This window comes from Oncorhynchus mykiss, chromosome 3, assembly GCF_057628025.1.
Source record: "Oncorhynchus mykiss isolate SJ-2025 chromosome 3, ASM5762802v1, whole genome shotgun sequence".
In the NCBI taxonomy this organism is placed as follows: domain Eukaryota; kingdom Metazoa; phylum Chordata; class Actinopteri; order Salmoniformes; family Salmonidae; genus Oncorhynchus; species Oncorhynchus mykiss.
The window spans coordinates 3,851,054-3,874,929 of NC_143024.1; the positions used below are offsets into that span (position 1 = coordinate 3,851,054).

A 23,876-nucleotide genomic window follows, 5' to 3' on the forward strand; every position below is an offset into this window, starting at 1 on the left:
CCTCAACCCCATCGAAAACCTTTGGGATGAATTGGACCACGAGCCAGGACTAATCGCTAAACATCAGCACCCGACCTCACTAATGCTCTTGTGGCTGAATGGAAGCAAGTCCCCGTAGCAATGTTCCAACATCTAGTGGAAAGCCTTCCCAGAAGAGTGGAGGCTGTTATAGCAGCAATGTTCCAACATCTAGTGGAAAGCCTTCCCAGAAGAGTGGAGGCTGTTATAGCAGCAATGTTCCAACATCTAGTGGAAAGCCTTCCCAGAAGAGTGGATGGAGGCTGTTATAGCAGCAATGGTCCAACATCTAGTGGAAAGCCTTCACAGATGAGTGGAGGCTGTTATAGCAACAATGGTCCAACATCTAGTGGAAAGCCTTCCCAGATGAGTGGAGGCTGTTATAGCAGCAATGGTCCAACATCTAGTGGAAAGCCTTCCCAGAAGAGTGGAGGCTGTTATAGCAGCAAAGGGGGGGAACCAACTCCATATTAATGCCCATGATTTTGGAATGAGATGTTCGACTAGCAGGTGTCCTCATACTGTCAGTAGTGTAGTTGAATGTTTTGTACTCTCTCTAAGAAGGTCAGGACAGATGGAGCAGGCTGGAGATCTCTCTAAGAGGCAGCCCTGTCTATCTCAGACTACATGGTCAGGACTGATGGAGCAGGCTGGAGATCTCTCTAAGAGGCAGCCCTGTCTATCTCAGACTACATGGTCAGGACAGATGGAGCAGGCTGGATAAATGTTGCTTTTAGTTCGATCTAACAAGCAGCTGTTACTGGACACGTCATTATGGCATTATGCCCCCACCACTGAAATCATTCCAATAAATTCACTGATGATAAGTGCATCTCAGCTTGGTTCTAGTCAAGTCTCTTTGGTTGCTGAGTCACCGTGTGATGTGGTGGGGGTGTGGTGTCATCGCAGGCTGCGGTGCCGGTTCCCGTGTCCATGTCCAAGCGGAGGGAGGACGAGGTGTCTGTGGGGAGCATGCCATTCGCCAAGCAGCCATCCAATCAGGCCTCGGACTACGCTAGCAGCCCGGTCAAGACCAAGACTGTCACAGGTAGGAACAGTCTCCATCTCTCTGGGTCTCCATCTCTCTGGGTCTCCGTCTCTCTGGGTCTCTGTCTCTCTGGGTCTCTCTATGTCTCTATCCCTCTGTTTATCTCTATCGCTCTCTCTCTCTCTCTGGGTCTCTGTCTCTCTCTCTCTGGGTCTCTGTCTCTCTATCTCTCTGGGTCTCTATCTCTCTGGGTCTCTGTCTCTCTGTTTCTATGGGGCTCTGTCTCTCTGGGGCTCTGTCTCTCTGGGGCTCTGTCTCTCTGGGTCTCTGTCTCTCTCTGGGTCTCTATCTCTCTGGGTCTCTGTCTCTCTGGGTCTATGTCTCTCTCGGTCTATGTCTCTCTGGATCTCTGTCTCTCTGGGTCTCTGGGTCTATGTCTCTCTGGGTTTATGTCTCTCTGGGTCTCTATCTCTCTGGGTCTCTGTCTCTCTGGGTCTCTGTCTCTCTGGGTCTATGTCTCTCTGGGTCTCTGTCTCTCTGGGTCTCTGTCTCTTTGGGTCTCTGTCTCTTTGGGTCTCTGTCTCTCTGGGTCTCTGTCTCTCTGGGTCTCTGTCTCTCTGGGTCTCTATCTCTCTGGGTCTCTGTCTCTCTATCTCTCTGGGTCTCTGTCTCTCTGGGTCTCTGTCTCTCTGGGTCTCTGTCTCTCTGGGTCTCTATCTCTCTGGGTCTGTCTCTCTGGGTCTCTGTCTCTCTGGGTCTCTGTCTCTCTGGGTCTCTGGGTCTCTGTCTCTTTGGGTCTCTATCTCTCTGGGTCTCTGTCTCTCTGGGTCTCTATCTCTCTGGGTCTCTATCTCTCTGGGTCTCTGTCTCTCTATCTCTCTGGGTCTCTATCTCTCTGGGTCTCTGTCTCTCTATCTCTCTGGGTCTCTGTCTCTCTGGGTCTCTGTCTCTCTGGGTCTCCGTCTCTCTGTGTCTCCGTCTCTCTGGGTCTCTGTCTCTCTATCTCTCTGGGTCTCTGTCTATCAATCTCTCTGGGTCTCTGTCTCTCTGGGTCTCTGTCTCTCTATCTCTCTGGGTCTCTGTCTCTCTATCTCTCTGGGTCTCTGTCTCTCTTGGTCTGTCTATCTGGGTCTCTGTCTCTCTGGGTCTCTGTCTCTCTGGGTCTCCGTCTCTCTGGGTCTCTATCTCTCTGGGTCTCTATCTCTCTGAGTCTCTGTCTCTCTGGGTCTCTGTCTCTCTGCCGTGTGTCTGTTGCCGTGTGTCTGATGCCGTGTGTCTGTTGCCCTGTGACTGTTGCCGTGTGTCTATTGCAGTGTGTCTGTTGCTCTCTGCCTTTCTCTGTCTCTCTATCTCTATGTCTCTCTATCTCTCTGTGTGTCTGTTGCCGTGTGTCTGTTGCCGTGTGTCTGTTGCTGTGTGTCTGTTGCCGTGTGTCTGTTGCTCTCTGCCTTTCTCTGTCTCTCCATCTCTGTGTGTCTGTTGCCGTGTGTCTGTTGCTGTGCGTCTCTTGCTGTGCGTCTGTTGCCGTGTGTCTGTTGCCGCGTGTCTGTTGCCATGTTGTACAGATATTGTATCTGGGCCCAGAAGCTGCTTTACACCACTTTTCCACTTACTGGGACCCCCCTCATTCTCCACTTACTGGGACCCCCCTCATTCTCCACTTACTGGGACCCCCCTCATTGAAAACAGTCATCTGCCATCTTTTCCTTGGATGAGATGCTGGTGCAGAGAAACATACTCCTCCCATTCCCTCCAGCATGTTGTCTCGGGGTTCAGCTGGAAGCTCTGAGCTGCTGGAGGGAGAGGAGGAAGGGAGGAGAGGAGGAAGAGAGGAGGAAGGGAGGAGAGGAGGACGAGAGGAGGTGCAGAGAAACATACTCCTCCCATTCCCTCCAGCATGGTGTCTTGGGGTTCAGCTGGAAACTCTGAGCTGCTGGAGGGAGAGGAGGAAGGGAGGAGAGGAGGAAGAGAGGAGGAAGGGAGGAGAGGAGGACGAGAGGAGGTGCAGAGAAACATACTCCTCCCATTCCCTCCAGCATGGTGTCTTGGGGTTCAGCTGGAAACTCTGAGCTGCTGGAGGGAGAGGAGGAAGGGAGGAGAGGAGGAAGAGAGGAGGAAGGGAGGAGAGGAGGACGAGAGGAGGTGCAGAGAAACATACTCCTCCCATTCCCTCCAGCATGGTGTCTTGGGGTTCAGCTAGAATCTCTGAGCTGCTGGAGGAGAGGAAGGGAGGAGAGAGGAGGAAGGGAGGGGAGGAGGAAGAGAGGAGAGGAGGAAGGGATGAGAGGGGGAAGGGAGTGGATGAGGAAGAGAGGAGAGGAGGAAGGGATGAGAGGAGAGGAGCAAGGGAGGAGGAAGAGAGGAGGGGAGGAAGAGAGGAGGAAGGGAGGGAATGAGGAAGGGAGGGGGAAGGGAGGAGAGGAGGAATGGAAGACGAAGGGAGGATAGGAGGAGGAGAGGAAGGGAGGGGATGAGGAAGGGAGGGGATGAGGAAGGAAGGAAGGAAGGAAGGAAGGGAGGGAGGGAGGGAGGGAGGGAGGGAGGGAGGAGAGGAGATGAGGAGGAAGGGATTAGAAAAGGTGAACTGAGTGAGGACACTGTTTCTGAGTTTGGCAGCAGGCTACATACACCAGGGTCCATATCCACAAAGAGTCTTGGAATAGGACTGATCTAGGATCAGGTCAGAAAGAGTCTCAGTAGGAGTGGTGATCTAGGATCAGGTTAGAAAGAGTCTCAGTAGGGGTGGTGATCTAGGATCAGGTCAGAAAGAGTCTCAGTAGGAGTGGTGATCTACGATCAGGTCATAGTCTCAGTAGGAGTGCTGATCTAGGATCAGGTCATAAAGAGTCTCAGTAGGAGTGGTGATCTAGGATCAGGTCATAGTCTCAGTAGGAGTGCTGATCTAGGATCAGGTCATAAAGCGTCTCAGTAGGAGTGCTGATCTAGGATCAGGTCAGAAAGAGTCTCAGTAGGGGTGGTGATCTAGGATCAGGTCAGAAAGAGTCTCAGTAGGAGTGGTGATCTAGGATCAGGTCATAAAGAGTCTCAGTAGGAGTGGTGATCAGGTCATAGTCTCAGTAGGAGTGGTGATCTAGGATCAGATCATAGTCTCAGTAGGAGTGGTGATCTAGGATCAGGTCATAGTCTCAGTAGGAGTGGTGATCTAGGATCAGGTCATAAAGAGTCTCAGTAGGAGTGGTGATCTAGGATCAGGTCATAGTCTCAGTAGGAGTGGTGATCTAGGATCAGGTCATAGTCTCAGTAGGAGTGGTGATCTAGGATCAGGTCATAAAGAGTCTCAGTAGGAGTGCTGATCTAGGATCAAGTCATAGTCTCAGTAGGAGTGCTGATCTACGATCAGGTTGGCCTTTTAGATCATAATGAATACATGGACAGATGGGACCTGATCCTAGATCCTAATGATTAAGACTACATGGACAGATGGGACTTGATCCTAGATCCTACTGACTACATGAACAGATGGGACCTGATCCTAGATCCTAATGAATAAGACTACATGAACCTGATCCTAGATCCTAATGAATAAGACTCATGGACAGATGGGATCTGATCCTAGATCCTAATGAATAAGACTACATGGACCTGATCCTAGATCCTAATGAATAAGACTACATGAACCTGATTCTAGATCCTAATGAATAAGACTCATGGACCTGATCCTAGATCCTAATGAATAAGACTCATGGACCTGATCCTAGATCCTAATGAATAAGACTCATGAACATATGGGACCTGATCCTAGATCCTAATGAATAAGACTCATGGACAGATGAGATCTGATCCTAATGAATAAGACTCATGGACAGATGGGATCTGATCCTAGATCCTAATGAATAAGACTACATGAACCTGATTCTAGATCCTAATGAATAAGACTCATGGACCTGATCCTAGATCCTAATGAATAAGACTCATGGACAGATGGGATCTGATCCTAGATCCTAATGAATAAGACTACATGGACCTGATCCTAGATCCTAATGAATAAGACTCATGGACCTGATCCTAGATCCTAATGAATAAGACTCATGAACAGATGGGACCTGATCCTAGATCCTAATGAATAAGACTACATGAACCTGATCCTAGATCCTAATGAATAAGAGTCATGGACCTGATCCTAGACCACCAGCCCTACTGTGAGATGATTTGTGGATACAGGCCCTGTCTTACATACACCAGTCTGTCTAGTAAACCAGACTTACTCTCCATCTCAATCTCCTACCGTATTTACCTACCATATTTAGGTTTCTACAGTATTCACCTACTGTATTTACCTACAGTATTCACCTACCATATTCACCTACTGCATTTACCTACCATATTTACCTACCGTATGTACCTATTGTATTTACCTACCGTATGTACCTACTGTATTTAGGTTTCTACAGTATTCACCTACTGCATTGACCTACCATATTTACCTACAGTATTTACCTACCATATTTAGGTTTCTACAGTATTCACCTACTGCATTGACCTACCATATTTACCTACAGTATTTACCTACCATATTTAGGTTTCTACAGTATTCACCTACTGCATTGACCTACCATATTTACCTACAGTATTTACCTACCATATTTAGGTTTCTACAGTATTCACCTACTGCATTGACCTACCATATTTACCTACAGTATGTACCTACCATATTTAGGTTTCTACAGTATTCACCTACTGCATTTACCTACCGTATTTAGGTTTCTACTGTATTCACATCCTGTATTTACCTACAGTATTCACCTACTGTATTTACCTACCATATTTAGGTTTCTACAGTATTCACCTACTGTATTTACGTACCATATTTACCTACTGTATTTACCTACCGTATTTACCTACCATATTTAGGTTTCTACAGTATTCACCTACCGTATTTACGTATCATATTTACCTACCTTATTTACATACCATATTTACCTACCGTATTTACCTACAGTATTCACCTACTGTATTTACCTACCATATTTAGGTTTCTACAGTATTCACCTACTGTATTTACGTACCATATTTACCTACTGTATTTACCTACCGTATTTACCTACCATATTTAGGTTTCTACAGTATTCACCTACCGTATTTACGTATCATATTTACCTACTGTATTTACCTACCATATTTACATACCATATTTACCTACCGTATTTACCTACTGTATTTACCTACCGTATTTACCTACCGTATCCGCCTACTGTATTTACCTATCGTATATACCTACAGTATTCAGGTTTCTACCATAATTACCTACATTATTCAGGTTTCTACAGTATTCAGGTTTCTACAGTATTCACCTACAGTATTGAGGTTTCTACCATAATGACCTACAGTATTGAGGTTTCTACCATAATTACCTACAGTATTCAGGTTTCTACCATAATTACCTACAGTATTCAGGTTTCTACCATAATGACCTACAGTATTCAGGTTTCTACCATAATTACCTACAGTATTCAGGTTTCTACCATAATGACCTACAGTATTCAGGTTTCTACCATAATTACCTACAGTATTCAGGTTTCTACCATAATTACCTACAGTATTGAGGTTTCTACCATAATTACCTACAGTATTCAGGTTTCTACCATAATCACCTACAGTATTGAGGTTTCTACAGTATTCACCTACAGTATTCACCTACAGTATTGAGGTTTCTACCATAATCACCTACAGTATTGAGGTTTCTACCATAATCACCTACAGTATTGAGGTTTCTACCATAATCACCTACAGTATTGAGGTTTCTACCATAATCACCTACAGTATTGAGGTTTCTACAGTATTGAGACTTCAGCTCCTCTAAGGCACGTCACGGTTCAACAAGGCCTAAAGCAACAAGCAACGTTCATTGGCATTAGTGGAGTGCCCTTTGGAAATGTCTTCCCACCAGGAGCTGCTTTCCTCTCAGTGAAGTCATTTTCTCTCTGTAAATATGAGCGTGTGTATTTCCCCCGTTGAGTGTTTTGATAGGGAAATGCTCCTATGACATTTCTAGCACTAAATAATCCATTAGGGATCTTTCCAAGCTCTTTAAAGATGCTGAAAGCACAGCAGTGAAAAGGTCAAGCTGCGTTTTTTTTTAAATCTCCACTAATGCCTTTTCCCCCTCATATCGCACTGCCTTTGTTTATCCACATCTATTACAGTACATTCCCTCATTAAAATGGAGTTGGTACACCGTCGGTAAACAGTCGGTAAACAGTCGGTAAACAGTCGGTTAACAGTCAGCCGGGGCTCCCAGTGTATACAAACCGCTCTAGCAGTCTGCAGCGTGTCAGTAGCACCTTCTCAGAGCTCCACCTTGGGTCCTGTTGTCTGTCTGCCAGTCGGTAAACAGTCAGTAAACAGTCTGTCTGCCAGTCGGTGTTTTCTCTTTGGGTCCTGTTGTCTGTCTGCCAGTCGGTAAACAGTCAGTAAACAGTCTGTCTGCCAGTCGGTGTTTTCTCTTTGGGTCCTGTTGTCTGTCTGCCAGTCGGTAAACAGTCAGTAAACAGTCTGTCTGCCAGTCTGTGTTTTCTCTTTGGGTTTTTGACTAAACGTAAACTAGATCCCGGTCGTTGAATGGGCACCAGCTCTGTTGTTCAGTCTAGACCAGGAAGTGGGCAGCCAATATGACCTGTGTTTGTGTCATGTTTCTACGTATGTTTCCTGTATATTACCATGCTCGGTATAGTACATGATGAGAACGACAAGGTCACTGGCTCTTCAGTTTGGTCCGTTCCAAAATATGTGACCGACCACCTCGATTAGGTCTTACGTAGCAACATTTAAATTTATTTTAATTGTATTTTTTTTTTTACATTAGATTAAAGTAGAGACTCAGAGCTATAAAATGGGATTAAAGTAGAGACTCAGAGCTATAAAATGGGATTAAAGTAGAGACTCAGAGCTATAAAATGGGATTAAAGTAGAGACTCAGAGCTATAAAATGGGATTAAAGTAGAGACTCAGAGCTATAAAATGGGATTAAAGTAGAGACTCAGAGCTATAAAATGGTAGATCAACACTACAGTTGAGGAACAATGGGGGAAAGTCAATTCTGCTTTGATAAACTTGTTACCTCACTTTTGAGAAAATGTCCCTGGAATGTTTTGAAACCTACTGGAGAACTCTTCTTTGTCTACGCCCATTCAGCATTGTTCACACCCTTTTAAGCTTTAGCCCCACCCATCTCTTTAAGGCTTCACATGTGAGGCCATTTGCTAAACAGAGGGAGTAGTTTAGTAAACAACCAACAATTTCAATTCAATTTCTCCTGTGAAGTATTGACATGTGCCTAGCTTCCTGGAGCAGGAACAGAACCCTATTCCCTATATAGTGCACTACTATAGATCAGGACCCAATGACACCCTAATCCCTACATTGATTTATGTTTTTATTTCACCTTTATTTAACCAGGGAGGCCAGTTGAGAACAAGTTCTCATTTACAACTGCGACCTGGCCAAGATAAAGCAAAGCAGTTCGACACAAACAACAACACAGAGTTACACATGGAGTAAAACAAACGTACAGTCAATAACACAATAGAAAAGTATATATACAGTGTGTGCAAATGAGGTAGGATAAGAGAGGTATGGCAATAAATAGGCCATAGTGGCAAAATAATTACAAAATAGCAATTAAACACTGGAGTGATAGATATGCAGAATATGAGTGTGCAAGTAGAGATACTGGGGTGCAAAGGAGCAAAACAATAACAATATGGGGATGAGGTAGTTGGATGGGCTATTTACAGATGGGCTATGTACAGGTGCAGTGAACTTTGAGCCCCTCTGACAGCTGGTGCTTAAAGCTAGTGAGGGAGATATGAGTCTCCAGCTTCAGAGATTTTTGCAGTTCGTTCCAGTCATTGGCAGCAGAGAACTGGAAGGAAAGATGACCAAAGGAGGAATTGGCTTTGGGGGTGACCAGTGAGATATACCTGCTGGAGCACGTGCTACGGGTGGATGCTGCTATGGTAACCAGTGAGCTGAGATAAGGCGGGGCTTTACCTAGCAAAGACTTATAGATGACCTGGAGCCAGTGGGTTTGGCGGCGAATATGAAGCGAGGGCCAGCCAACGAGAGCGTACAGGTCGCAGTGGTGGGTAGTATATGGGGCTTTGGTGACAAAACGGATGGCACTGTGATAGACTGCATCCAATTTGCTTAGTAGAGTGTTGGAGGCTATTTTATAAATGACATTGCCGAAGTCGAGGATCGGTAAGATGGTCAGTTTTACGAGGGTATGTTTGGCAGCATGAGTGAAGGATGCTTTGTTTGCGAAATGGGAAGCCGATTCCAGATTTAATTTTGGTTTGGAGATGTATAATGTGAGTCTGGAAGGAGAGTTTACAGTCTAACCAGACACCTAGGTATTTGTAGTTGTCCACATATTCTAAGTCAGAACCGGGAAGGTGCGGGCAGAGATCGGTTGAAGACCATGCATTTGGTTTTACTTGCATTTAAGAGCAGTTGGAGGCCACGTAAGGAGAGTTGTATGGCATTGAAGCTCGCCTGGAGGGTTGTTAACGCAGTGTCCAAAGAAGTATACAGAATGGTGTCGTCTGCGTAGAGGTGGATCAGAGACTCACCAGCAGCAAGAGCGACATCATTTTGATATATACAGAGAAGAGAGTCGGTCCAATAATTGAACCCTGTGGCACCCCCATAGAGACTGCCAGAGGACCGGACAACAGGCCCTCTGATTTGACATACTGAACTCTATCTGAGAAGTAGTTGGTGAACCAGGAGAGGCAGTCATTTGAGAAACCAAGGCTGTTGAGTCTGCCGATAAGAATGTGGTGATTGACAGAGTCGAAAGCCTTGGCCAGGTCGATGAATACGGCTGCACAGTAATGTCTCTTATCGATGGCAGTTATGATATCGTTTAGGACCTTGAGGGTGGCTGAGGTGCACCCATGACCAGCTCTGAAACCAGATTGCATAGCAGAGAAGGTATGGTGGGATTCAAAATGGTTGGTGATCTGTTTGTTAACTTGGCTTTCGAAGACCTTAGAGATGCATGGTAGGATAGATATAGGTCTGTAGCAGTTTGGGTCAAGAGTGTCACCCCCCCCCCCCCCCTTTGAAGAGGGGGATGACCGCGGCAGCTTTCCAATCTTTGTGAATCTCAGACGACACGAAAGAGAGGTTGAACAGGCTAGTAATAGGGGTTGCAACAATTTCGGCAGATCATTTTAGAAAGAGAGGGTCCAGATTGTCTAGCCCGGCTGATTTGTAGGGGCCCAGATTTTGCAGCTCTTTCAGAACATCAGCTGACTGGATTTGGGTGAAGGAGAAGTGGGGGAGGTTCGGGAGAGTTGCTGTGGGGATACCGACTGAGGGAAGTTGTTTGTTTTTGACTCAATCTCTTTATTGGCTAGGAGAGGGCCTACATTGACACTTTGGCTGTGATTTGTTTTTACCTGATCACATGCTTTCCCAGGCTATTGAATATTCATGTTCTCTCTGATGTTCTGATTGGCTAGGAGAGGGCCTACATTGATACTTTGGCTGTGATTTGCTTTTACCGGATCACATGCTTTCCCAGGCTATTGAATATTCATGTTCTCACCGATGTTCTGATTGGCTAAGAGAGGGCTTACATTGATACTTTGGCTGTGATTTGCTTAAACCTGATCACATGCTTTCCCAGGCTATTGAATATTCATGTTCTGACTGATGTTCTGATTGGCTAGGAGAGGGCCTACATTGATACTTTGGCTGTGATTTGCTTTTACCTGATCACATGCTTTCCCAGGCTATTGAATATTCATGTTCTCACTGATGTTCTGATTGGCTAGGAGAGGGCCTACATTGATACTTTGGCTGTGATTTGTTTATACCTGATCACATGCTTTCCCAGGCTATTGAATATTCATGTCCTCACCGATGTTCTGATTTGTTCCTTTGTATTCCTGGGAGGTTTTGGTTCCAGTCTTAAGGATCACCTCTGAGAGCTTAACTGAATCACTCATTTAGTCTCATAATGGAACAAAAATAAAAGGACTTTCAAATGTTTTTTGTGCGTAGTTCAAAGATCCCTTCAAAACAAGTGTAATGGTAAAAGACTGTGTCTGCTTTCAATTGATCATTTGAATCCATGCCTGGTACTTTATGAGAGAGAGAGAGAGAGAGAGACAGAGAGAGACAGAGACAGAGATAGACAGAGATAGACAGAGAGAGACAGAGAGAGAGAGAGACAGAGAGAGAGAGAGACAGAGATAGACAGAGAGAGACAGAGAGAGACAGAGAGAGAGAGAGACAGAGAGAGAGAGAGACAGAGAGAGAGAGAGACAGAGAGAGAGAGAGAGAGAGAGAGAGAGACAGAGAGAGAGAGAGAGAGACAGAGAGAGACAGAGAGACAGACAGAGAGAGAGAGAGACAGAGAGAGAGAGAGACAGAGAGAGAGAGAGACAGAGAGAGAGACAGAGACAGAGACAGACAGAGACAGAGAGAGACAGAGAGAGACAGAGAGAGAGAGAGAGAGAGAGAGAGAGAGAGACAGAGAGAGAGAGAGAGAGAGATGTTTTGTTATACACTAACCCCATAACTACAGCTCTGTGGTAATCAGGAGGGACTAAGCGTGGGCTCTGCGAGGGGCCCCGGGAACTCACACAGACCCCATAACTACAGCTCTTTGGTAATCAGGAGGGACTGAGCGTGAGCCCTGCGAGGTGCCCCGGGAACTCACACAGACCCCATAACTACAGCTCTTTGGTAATCAGGAGGGACTAAGCGTGGGCCCTGCGAGGGGCCCCGGGAACTCACACAGACCCCATAACTACAGCTCTTTGGTAATCAGGAGGGACTAAGCGTGGGCCCTGCGAGGGGCCCCGGGAACTCACACAGACACACAGAACTATTTAATTTCCCCCAGTAGTGAGCTGAAGGCTGGGCGATATCATAGGTTAGTGGAGCCTCGCTCCTCTTCACCACTGGCTGGCCTGAGACTAGTGAGGGAGGACACCTCCCCTTCACCACTGGCCTGAGACTAGTGAGGGAGGACAACTCCTCTTCACCACTGGCCTGAGACTAGTGAGGGAGGACACCTCCTCTTCACCACTGGCTGGCCTGACACTAGTGAGGGATGACACCTCCCATAACAAGCCCCAGTCAGTACTGTTAGGTGTCCAGATCACAAGCCCCAGTCAGTACTGTTAGGTGTCCAGTAACAAGCCCCAGTCAGTACTGTTAGGTGTCCATAACAAGCCCCAGTCAGTAGTGTTAGGTGTCCAGATCACAAGCCCCAGTCAGTACTGTTAGGTGTCCAGTAACAAGCCCCAGTCAGTACTGTTAGGTGTCCATAACAAGCCCCAGTCAGTACTGTTAGGTGTCCATAACAAGCCCCAGTCAGGACTGTTAGGTGTCCAGATCACAAGCCCCAGTCAGTACTGTTAGGTGTCCAGATCACAAGCCCCAGTCAGTACTGTTAGGTGTCCAGATCACAAGCCCCAGTCAGTAGTGTTAGGTGTCCAGTAACAAGCCCCAGTCAGTCCTGTTAGGTGTCCAATAACCAGCCCCAGTCAGTACTGTTAGGTGTCCAGATCACAAGCCCCAGTCAGTATTGTTAGGTGTCCAGATCACAAGCCCCAGTCAGTACTGTTAGGTGTCCAATAACAACCCCCAGTCAGTACTGTTAGGTGTCCAATAATAAGCCCCAGTCAGTACTGTTAGGTGTCCAGGGACACGCCCCAGTCAGTACTGTTAGGTGTCCAGATCACAAGCCCCAGCCAGTAGTGTTAGGTGTCCAATAACAACCCCCAGTCAGTACTGTTAGGTGTCCAATAACAAGCCCCAGTCAGTACTGTTAGGTGTCCAGATCACAAGCCCCAGTCAGTACTGTTAGGTGTCCAGATCACAAGCCCCAGTCAGTCCTGTTAGGTGTCCAGTGGTTTCCTATGTGTGGTTCTGTGATGGCTGGCTCACGGCATGACTTGTATGATGCTGAGACTCAGGGAGGACCAACCAAACATGGAGTTGGTTTTCATTCTGTTTTTAGTACACATGTGACTGAAGGTGTCCACATACTTCCCAGCCATGTTGGACTTCTGTGCCGAAGTTCGTCTCTAAAGTCTACGCCCCTTCGTCTGTGATTGGTCAACAGTAGGGATTCTTCAATAAAGTCTTTGTTGTCATTCAACAAGAGGCGACTCGTTTTCATGCACATTTATACGGAAAGATATTACACCAAACATCTTAGTTAGATGTAAAATTGCGCGACGAAGATCTCTTTCTGCAAAAACATAACTCAATGAATGTCATTCATTTTTTTTAATCTTATATTAATGCTGACTATGTTGAGGAAGTGAATACTGGCTACGGCATCTCAAAATGGACACAGTACAATTGCTGCTTTTTTCTTGTTTTTTTTAAGCAAAGGTCTTTTAAGGAAGTATGGGAGCAGACTCATTGGGCTAGGGGAATCAGCCACCTGGTGTCCCAGGTCTAAATCAGGCCCTGATTAGAGGGGAATCACCCCACCTGGTGTCCCAGGTCTAAATCAGGCCCTGATTAGAGGGGAATCACCCCACCTGGTGTCCCAGGTCTAAATCAGTCCCTGATTACAGGGGAATCACCCACCTGGTGTCCCAGGTCTAAATCAGGCCCTGATTAGAGGGGAATCACCCACCTGGTGTCCCAGGTCTAAATCAGGCCCTGATTACAGGGGAATCACCCACCTGGTGTCCCAGGTCTAAATTAGGCCCTGATTAGAGGGGAATCACCCACCTGGTGTCCCAGGTCTAAATCAGGCCCTGATTAGAGGGGAATCACCCACCTGGTGTACCAGGTCTAAACCAGTTCCTGATTAGAGGGGAATCAGCCACCTGGTGTCCCAGGTCTAAACCAGTCCCTGATTAGAGGAGAATCAGCCACCTGGTGTCCCAGGTCTAAATCAGGCCCTGATTAGAGGGGAATCACCCACCTGGTGTCCCAGGTCTAAATCAGGCCCTGATTACAGGGGAATCACCCACCTGGTGTCCCAGGTCTAAATTAGGCCCTGATTAGAGGGGAATCACCCACCTGGTGTCCCAGGTCTAAATCAGGCCCTGATTAGAGGGGAATCACCCACCTGGTGTACCAGGTCTAAACCAGTTCCTGATTAGAGGGGAATCAGCCACCTGGTGTCCCAGGTCTAAACCAGTCCCTGATTAGAGGGGAATCAGCCACCTGGTGTCCCAGGTCTTAACCAGTCCCTGATTAGAGGGGAATCACCCACCTGGTGTCCCAGGTCTAAATCAGGCCCTGATTATAGGACAACGATGTAAAACCGGTTCAGATTAGAATGTGGGGATTATAGACCACTTCATGGTGACCCAGGTCAGCTCAGGGTTATGTTTGTCATCCCAGAAGTATCCCAATGTTTGGACTTCTGTCAGCCTGCTATTTCTCTTCACAACAACTGATTGGACGGATGACTTTGAAAACAACTTGTTTTGCCTCGGGGACCATGTGGCCACGTCCCCCCCCCCCCCCCCCCTCCCTGCCTCAATTACCACACTAATTGGATCCCATAAAGCTAGCCACTAAACTAGCTCTTAAGTGTTTTCTTTAGTGTCCTAATGAAAGCAATGTTGGCATCAGGAATCTGCTGGGATTGCAGGCCTCCAGAGCTTCTCATTGTTACAGGGCACGTCCCAAAGAACGCACCCTATTCCCTACATTTTTTTGGACCGCTCTGCTAGTGCACTAAGGAGGAGTGTGATTTGGGACGCATCCACAGAGTCTCTTCTCCCAGTAATGACATCAGCAGCTTCCTCCCAAGATCCTAAAATTAGCTGCTGGCGTTGTGGAGGATATGCAGGGAAACAGAACCGACTGCACATTGTAGCTACGAAACCTACTCTCTGATCTGGCGCCGTTAGGAAGGTCAACTGGGAGGGAATACGAGCTTTGTTCCTGTTCCTGTTTGCCGTTGAACTGATGGGATTAAGAGGTAATGTGTTTCCTGTGAACCGTGGATCAGAGTAGGGATATGGAGACACTGTCAGGATGCTTTCCGGGAAGAAACGGTCTCGTCGCGGTCTCGGTTTGGGACTCGGACAGAACCAGCACTGCTGTTTCCTGTATCACCAGAACCCACTGCTGTTTCCTGTATCACCAGAACCCACTGTATCAGACTAGAGGGAGGGAGACGTTACATCACACTCATGATGCGCTGTGAGATGAGAGAGACAGGGAGAAGCAGACAGAGGGGAGACTCCTGACCCACTCAGAGACAGACAGGGAGAAGCAGACAGAGGGGAGACTCCCGTCCCACTCAGAGAGAGACAGAGGGGAGACTCCTGACCCACTCAGAGAGAGACAGAGGGGAGACTCTTGTCCCGCTCAGAGAGAGACAGAGGGGAGACTCCCGTCCCACTCAGAGAGAGACAGAGAGAAGCAGACAGAGGGGAGACTCCCGTCCCACTCAGAGAGAGACAGAGAGAAGCAGACAGAGGGGAGACTCCCGTCCCACTCAGAGAGAGACAGAGGGGAAACTCCTGACCCGGCTCAGAGAGAGACAGAGCGAAGCAGACAGAGGGGAGACTCCCGTCCCACTCAGAGACAGACAGAGAGAGACAGAAGGTAACTCCTGACCCGGCTCTAGTATCTTGATGGAAGTCTGTTATTGGCTGAGAGGGGAGACTTCTGACCCGGCTCTTGTATCTTGATGGAAGTCTGTTATTGGCTGCTGTGTTCTGGTTCGAGGGATCATGTTTACACTGGACATTTATTTATCTAGTTTAAGTTTTCTCACAAAGTCAATCATTTATCAACGTAATGATGGTGGATAGAGAAAGAAAACAAACTGTAGGGAGGAATAATGAGATATAGGTAGACGGGAGAGGGTTATGGGTAGACAGGAGAGGTCTGGAGAGGTCTGTAGTCTGAGGGGAGAGAGAGAGGGTTATAGACAGGAGAGGTCTGTAGTCTGAGGGGGGAGAGAGAGGGTTATGGGTAGACAGGAGAGGTCTGGAGAGGTCTGTAGTCTGAGGGGAGAGAGAGAGGGTTATGGGTAGACAGGAGAGGTCTGGAGAGGTCTGTAGTCTGAGGGGAGAGAGAGAGGGTTATGGGTAGACAGGAGAGGTCTGGAGAGGTCTGTAGTCTGAGGGGAGAGAGAGAGGGTTATGGGTAGATGAGGGTATTTCCGTCCTGAAGAACCTTGATGAGCCCCATGTCCAGGCCAGTCAGCTGTTCATCCAGTCAATGTAATGTTATCCAGGGTATGTTAGGTAGTGAAGCCATCCTTAAATATGTAGATGTTGTCTGTAGTCTGGGGTTAAGGTGTAGGATAGGGGAGCGTTCATCAGGCCCTCGTACACTTCCTGTGTCTTTAATATCAGACATCCAGGAATACCTGACATGATGACTCCTTGCTGTCCCCAGTCCACCTGACTGTGCTGCTGCTCCAGTTTCAACTATTCTGCCTTATTATTATTCGACCATGCTGGTCATTTATGAACATTTGAACATCTTGGCCATGTTCTGTTATAATCTCCACACGGCACAGCCAGAAGAGGACTGGCCACCCCACATAGCCTGGTTCCTCTCTAGGTTTCCTCCTAGGTTTTGGCCTTTCTAGGGAGTTTTTCCTAGCCACCGTGCTTCTACACCTGCATTGCTTGCTGTTTGGGGTTTTAGGCTGGGTTTCTGTACAGCACTTTGAGATATCAGCTGATGTACGAAGGGCTATATAAATACATTTGATTTGATTTGATTTTGATCCTGGTTCTCCAGACAGAGAAGGCTGTGATCTCCAGGCTGCAGGCTCTTCTGGTGTCTCAGGGTTGATGAGGCGTCATGGACTCTCTCTCTGTGTGTTGGGGGCGTCCATAGAGATAGATAGGGAGAGATAGAGGGAGAGATAGAGGGAGAGATGGAGAGATGGAGAGGGAGAGATAGAGGGAGAGATAGAGGGAGAGATAGAGGGAGAGATAGAGGGAGAGATAGAGGGAGAGATAGAGGGAGAGATAGAGATGGAGAGAGAGGGGGAGAGATGAAGAAATGGAGAGATGGAGAGAGAGAGAGTGGGAGATATATAGGGAGAGATGGAGAGGGATAGATAGAGGGGGAGAGGGAGAGATGGAGAGAGGGAGAGATGGAGAGGGAGAGATAGAGGGAGAGATAGAGTGAGAGAGAGAGTGAGAGATAGAGGGAGAGATAGAGGGAGAGATAGAGTGAGAGATAGAGTGAGAGATAGAGTGAGAGATAGAGGGAGAGATAGAGGGAGAGATAGAGGGAGAGATAGAGGGAGAGATAGAGGGAGAGGGAGAGGGAGAGATGGAGATGGAGAGGGAGAGATAGAGGGGGAGAGATGAAGAAAGGGAGAGATGGAGAGAGAGAGTGGGAGAGATGGAGAGGGATAGATAGAGGGGGAGAGATGGAGATGGAGAGGTAGAGGTAGAGATGGAGGGATACATGGAGATGGAGATATATATAGGGAGAGATGGAGAGGAGATAAACAGGGGGAGAGATAAACGGGGAGAGATGGAGAGGAGATAAATAGAGGGAGAGATAGAGAGGAGATAAACAGAGGGAGAGATGGAGATGAGATAAACAGGGGGAGAGATGGAGAGGAGATAAACAGGGGGAGATATAGAGAGGAGATAAACAGGGAGAGAGATAGAGAGGAGATAAACAGGGGGAGAGATAGAGAGGAGATAAACAGGGCGAGAGATAGAGAGGAGATAAACAGGGGGAGAGATGGAGAGGAGATAAACAGGGGGAGAGAGAGGAGATAAACAGGGGGAGAGATGGAGAGGAGATAAACAGGGGGTGAGATGGAGAGGAGATAAACAGGGGGAGAGATGGAGAGGAAATAAACAGGGGGAGAGATGGAGAGAGAGAGGAGAAACAGAGGGAGAGATGGAGAGGGGATAAACAGGGGGAGAGATGGAGAGGAGATAAACAGGGGGAGAGATAAACAGGGGGAGAGATGGAGAGGAGGTAAACAGGGGGGGAGAGAGAGAGGAGATAAACAGGGGGAGAGATGGAGAGAGAGAGGAGAAACAGAGGGAGAGATGGAGAGGAGATAAACAGGGGGAGAGATGGAGAGGAGATAAACAGGGGGAGAGATAAACAGGGGGAGAGATGGAGAGGAGGTAAACAGGGGGGGAGAGAGAGAGGAGATAAACAGGGGGAGAGATGGAGAGTAGATAAACATGGGGAGAGATGGAGAGAGAGGAGAAACAGAGGGAGAGATGGAGAGGAGATAAACAGGGGGAGAGATAAACAGGGGGAGAGATGGAGAGGAGATAAACAGGGGGAGAGATAGAGAGGAGATAAACAGGGGGAGAGATAGAGAGGAGATAAACAGGGGGAGAGATGGAGATGAGATAAACAGGGGGAGAGATAAACGGAGAGATAATAATACAGAGGCATGAAGCTGACCCCAAACCCTCCACCCCTCCAGCCCCCCACCCATCCACCCCTCCATCCCCCCACCCCTCCATCCCCCCATCCCCCCACCCCTCCATCCCTCCATGCCAGTAAGTCTGTTCTACCCTGCTCTGTCTTTGTGGCATGCTTCAACAGCACTCTAACAAATGAAGTCGGATAAATATTTAAATAAACAGCGACCTGCATCCAAAACAAATACCCCGGTCGGTTATTAAAAAGTTAGTCGCTGCCTCTGCGTGGCAGCTGTAAAAGAATATACAACACTTCATTTTATTGTAAACCACTTGTAATGGGAAACATACCGGCCAAGTCCAGCCTGGCAGGGAGATATGGGGAGAGAGAGGAACAGGGAGCCTGTTTTAAATAACAGAGTAGGGACAGCGTGTTGCTGAAAGACAGAGGGACACGTAGTGCTTCCTTTTGTGATCCCTGTGGTGATGTCAATAATGATTCTCTAGAAAGACCCGTCCACTAGTGATGTTATGGTGTTACATGTGATCTGTGACAGTTAGTGGCTCTCTGTCCTTCAGCAACACGCTGTGCTTCCTGTTGGGATCCCTGTAGTGATGTCAATAATTATTCTCTATAAAGACCCAGGTTACAGGTGATCTGTGACGGTTAGTGGCTCTCTGAAGAATTAGTGAATTAATATATATTAATACATACAAGGATGTGATGTGGAAACTGTACTATATGACTCTGACTCTCCCTCTCTCTCTGACTCTCCCTCTCTGACTCTCCCTCTCTGACTCTCCCTCTCTGACTCTGACTCTCTCTCTGGCTCCCTCTCTCTCTGACTCTCCCTCTTTCTCTCTGAATCTCCCTCTCTTTCTCTCTGACTCTCCCTCTCTCTCTGACTCTCCCTCTCTCTCTGACTCTCTCTCTGACTCTCCCTCTCTGACTCTCCCTCTCTGACTCTCTCTCTGACTCTCCCTCTTTCTCTCTGAATCTCCCTCTCTTTCTCTCTGACTCTCCCTCTCTTTCTCTCTGATTCCCTCTCTCTTTGACTCTCTCTCTCTCTTTCTGACTCTCTCTGACTCTCCCTCTCCCTCTCTCTGACTCTCCATCTCTCTCATCTCTTCTGTCATGCTTTGGCCCCAGTTTTTAAAGCCCCTGGTTTCATGTATATGTGATTGACAACAGTGACCCTGAACAAGAGAGGGAGGCAGTGATAGAGAGAGAGAGAAGTAAAGAGAGAGTTCTAGAAGAGGGTGGGTTGAGGGTGGGGCTGTAATGGCATGAGGCAGGGGAATAACAACGCTGTGCTCTGCTACAGGGAATAACCAGTATATTCCAGAACTCAGCTGTGAGGAGAGTAGGCCCTGAGGAATCGTTACAGCGTGGGAGGTTTGAGAGGCCTCTGGATGCTCCCTCCATCACCTCTGCGAGTCGCCCACACAGCCTTGAGCCCCATCCCATGCCTCCACAGCACAGCACCACTAAGCCTGAACTCTGAGTCCAGACACTTCTTCTCTCACAGGCCTACATCCTCTAACAGACCGTACAGCCTCTCTAACAGGTCTAAAGCCTCTCTAACAGACCTACAGCCTCTCTAACAGACCTACAGCCTCTCTAACAGACCTACAGCCTCTCTGACAGACCTACAGCCTCTCTGACAGACCTACAGCCTCTCTGACAGACCTACAGCCTCTCTGACAGACCTACAGTCTCTCTAACAGACCTACAGTCTCTCTAACATACCTCCAGCCTCTCTAACAGACCTCCAGCCTCTCTAACAGACCTCCAGCCTCTCTAACAGACCTACAGCCTCTCTAACAGACCTACAGCATGAATCCCTATGTGTTCTCCTCTCCAGACCTCCAGGACTGTGTCTGGTTTAATAGATGGAGCTTTAATGCTTCTAATGTCTCTACCTGCCTGGGCCCACACTGGGCCTACCCTGGGTCTACCATTGGCCTACCCTGGGCCCACACTGGGCCTACCCTGGGCCCACACTGGGTCTACCCTGGGTCTACCATTGGCCTACTCTAGGCCTTCCCTGGCCCTACCCTGGGCCCACACTGAGCCTACCCTGGGCCCACACTGGGCCTACCCTAGGTCTACCATTGGCCTACAGTGGGCTCACACTGGGCCTACCCTGGGCCCACACTGGGCCTACCCTGGGCCTACACTGGGCCCACACTGGGCCTACCCTGGGTCAGGACTGGTCAGGACAGGTCTGTCAGACCAGGACTGGACAGGTCAGGACTGGACAGACCAGGACTGGACAGGTCAGACCAGGACTGGACAGGTCAGACCAGGACTGGACAGGTCAGAACAGGACAGGTCAGGTCAGAACAGGACAGGACAGGTCAGACCAGGACTGGACAGGTCAGAACAGGACTGGACAGGTCAGACCAGGACTGGACAGGTCAGAACAGGACTGGACAGGTCAGACCAGGACTGGACAGGTCAGAACAGGACAGGTCAGACCAGGACAGGTCAGACCAGGACTGGACAGGTCAGGACAGGACAGGTCAGACCAGGACAGGACAGGTCAGACCAGGACAGGACAGGTCAGAACAGGACTGGACAGGTCAGAACAGGACTGGACAGGTCAGGTCAGAACTGGTCCTCCCCCACCAGGGTGGGGCTCTTTTTTCTTTACCTTGTTGATGATGACTGGGTCACTGCCTTCATGATGTCATTCTGGGTGACAGGTTTGTCCCCAGCAGTCTAAGCCTCCGTCCCAAATGGCAGCCGATTCCCTACGCAGGGCAAACGTACTGCACTATATAGGGAATAGGGTGCCATTTGCCAGCCAACCCATGTTGAAAGACGGAGGGAGAGAGAAGAGCGGTGGTTGTTGATGTTTTCGGGGTAAAAAGGCGCTTCATGGTCAACCCGACGTCTGCATTGGGCGTGCAGCATTTACGGTGATACGGTCTCTGCAGAAGTCAGGTTACACTTGTTGCGGTTCGCCGAGCAGTTGTGGAAGACGGCAAGGAAGTGGAGTTTGTGTTTTATACAGGGACCTCCCGCCCTCACCTACAGTCGACCAATCATGTCAATGCGGAACTATACAGAGCCCTCCTCGTTGTTACACCATTTGGGAGACGCACAGCGATGCGTTACGGAGCCCCGTTTGGCCTCTGAGAGCCTCCAGAGGCTCGGCATTGCGTCACATCCTCCATCAAGCATGAATTGGCTTTAAGGTTAGAGGACTGTAGTCAGTAGCTGGGAGCCTGTCATGGTTGATTCCCCCCGACCATCAGCACCCCACCCCCTCCTAGCCCAGCCTCACACCACTGCACCCCAAATCCCTTCTACCACAGCGTGCACCACCACCTCTACCACCCCTCCCCACTACCCCCACCACCATCACCTCAAATCAAATGGTATTGGTCACATACACATGGTTAGCAGATGTTAATGCGAGTGTAGTGAAATGCTTGTGCTTCTAGTTCCGACGGTGCAGTAATATCTGCTTGGGATATACACGGCTGTGACTAGAATTATATATTATATATACATACATTCATCTCTTGGTAGATAATGCGGTCGGCATTTGATTGTAAGGAATTCTAGGTCAGGTGAACAGAAGGACTTGAGTTCCTGTATGTTGTTATGATCACACCATGAGTCATTAATCATAAGTCATACACCCCCGCCCTTCTTCTTACCAGAGAGATGTTTGTTTCTGTCGGTGCGATGCGTGAGGAAACCGGGTGGGTGTACCGACTCTGACAACGTATCCCGAGTGAGACATGTTTCCGTGAAACAGAGAATGTTACCATCTCTGATGTCTCTCTGGAAGGCAACTCGTGCCCTAATTTCGTCCACCTTGTTGTCTACAGATTGGGACATTGGCGAGTAATATGCTCGGAAGGGGTGGGTGGTGTGCTCGCCGTCTGAGTCTGACCAGTAGGACGCTCCGTCCGCCTCTCCTGCACCGACCGTGTTGTTTTGGGTTGGGCCTCTGGGATCAGATCCCACGTCCAGGGTGACTGTGTTGTTTTGGGTCGGCCTCTGGGATGAGATCCCACGTCCAGGGTGACTGTGTTGTTTTGGGTCGGGCCTCTGGGATCAGATCCCACGTCCAGGGTGACTGTGTTGTTTTGGGTCGGGCCTCTGGGATCAGATCCCACGTCCAGGGTGACCGTGTTGTTTTGGGTCGGGCCTCTGGGATAAGATCCCACGTCCAGGGTGACCGTGTTGTTTTGGGTCGGGCCTCTGGGATAAGATCCCACGTCCAGGGTGACTGTGTTGTTTTGGGTCGGGCCTCTGGGATAAGATCCCACGTCCAGGGTGACTGTGTTGTTTTGGGTCGGGCCTCTGGGATCAGATCCCACGTCCAGGATGACTGCGTTGTTTTGCGTCGGCCTCTGGGATCAGATCCCACGTCCAGGGTGACCGTGCTGTTTTGGGTCGGCCTCTGGGATAAGATCCCACCACCATCACCACCACCACCACCACCACCTCTACACCCCTCCTCACATCAGGCCCCACCACCACCACCACCTCTACACCCCTCCCCACATCAGGGCCCACCACCACCACCACCTCTACACCCCTCCCCACATCAGGGCCCCACCACCACCACCTCTACACCCCTCCCCACATCAGGGCCCACCACCACCACCTCTACACCCCTCCCCACATCAGGGCCCCACCACCACCACCTCTACACCCCTCCCCACCACCACATCAGGGCCCACCACCACCACCTCTACACCCCTCCCCACATCAGGCCCCACCACCACCACCACCTCTACACCCCTCCCCACATCAGGGCCCACCACCACCACCTCTACACCCCTCCCCACCACCACATCAGGGCCCCACCACCTCTACACCCCTCCCCACATCAGGGCCCCACCACCACCACCTCTACACCCCTCCCCACATCAGGCCCCACCACCACCACCTCTACACCCCTCCCCACATCAGGCCCCACCACCACCACCTCTACACCCCTCCCCACATCAGGCCCCACCACCACCACCTCTACACCCCTCCCCACATCAGGCCCCACCACCACCACCTCTACACCCCTCCCCACATCAGGGCCCACCACCACCACCTCTACACCCCTCCCCACCACCACATCAGGGCCCCACCACCACCACCACCTCTACACCCCTCCCCACATCAGGGCCCCACCACCACCACCTCTACACCCCTCCCCACATCAGGGCCCACCACCACCACCACCTCTACACCCCTCCCCACCACCACATCAGGGCCCCACCACCACCACCTCTACACCCCTCCCCACATCAGGCCCCACCACCACCACCACCTCTACACCCCTCCCCACTACCACATCAGGGCCCCACCACCACCACCACCACCACCTCTACACCCCTCCCCACATCAGGGCCCACCACCACCACCTCTACACCCCTCCCCACATCAGGGCCCACCACCACCACCTCTACACCCCTCCCCACATCAGGCCCCACCACCACCACCTCTACACCCCTCCCCACTACCACATCAGGCCCCACCACCACCACCACCACCACCACCTCTACACCCCTCCCCA

General features: G+C 49.3%; 1 protein-coding gene across 1 annotated transcript in view; it reads left to right on the forward strand.

The window, feature by feature from the left end:
• LOC149984267 (intermembrane lipid transfer protein VPS13B-like) overlaps positions 1–23,876 on the forward strand; it is a 721,339-nt gene that overhangs the window by 341,823 nt on the left and 355,640 nt on the right. Inside the window, 1 exon segment of the mRNA XM_090230526.1 lies at positions 928–1,066. Within this exon segment, the coding sequence (XP_090086652.1) occupies positions 928–1,066 (139 nt within the window).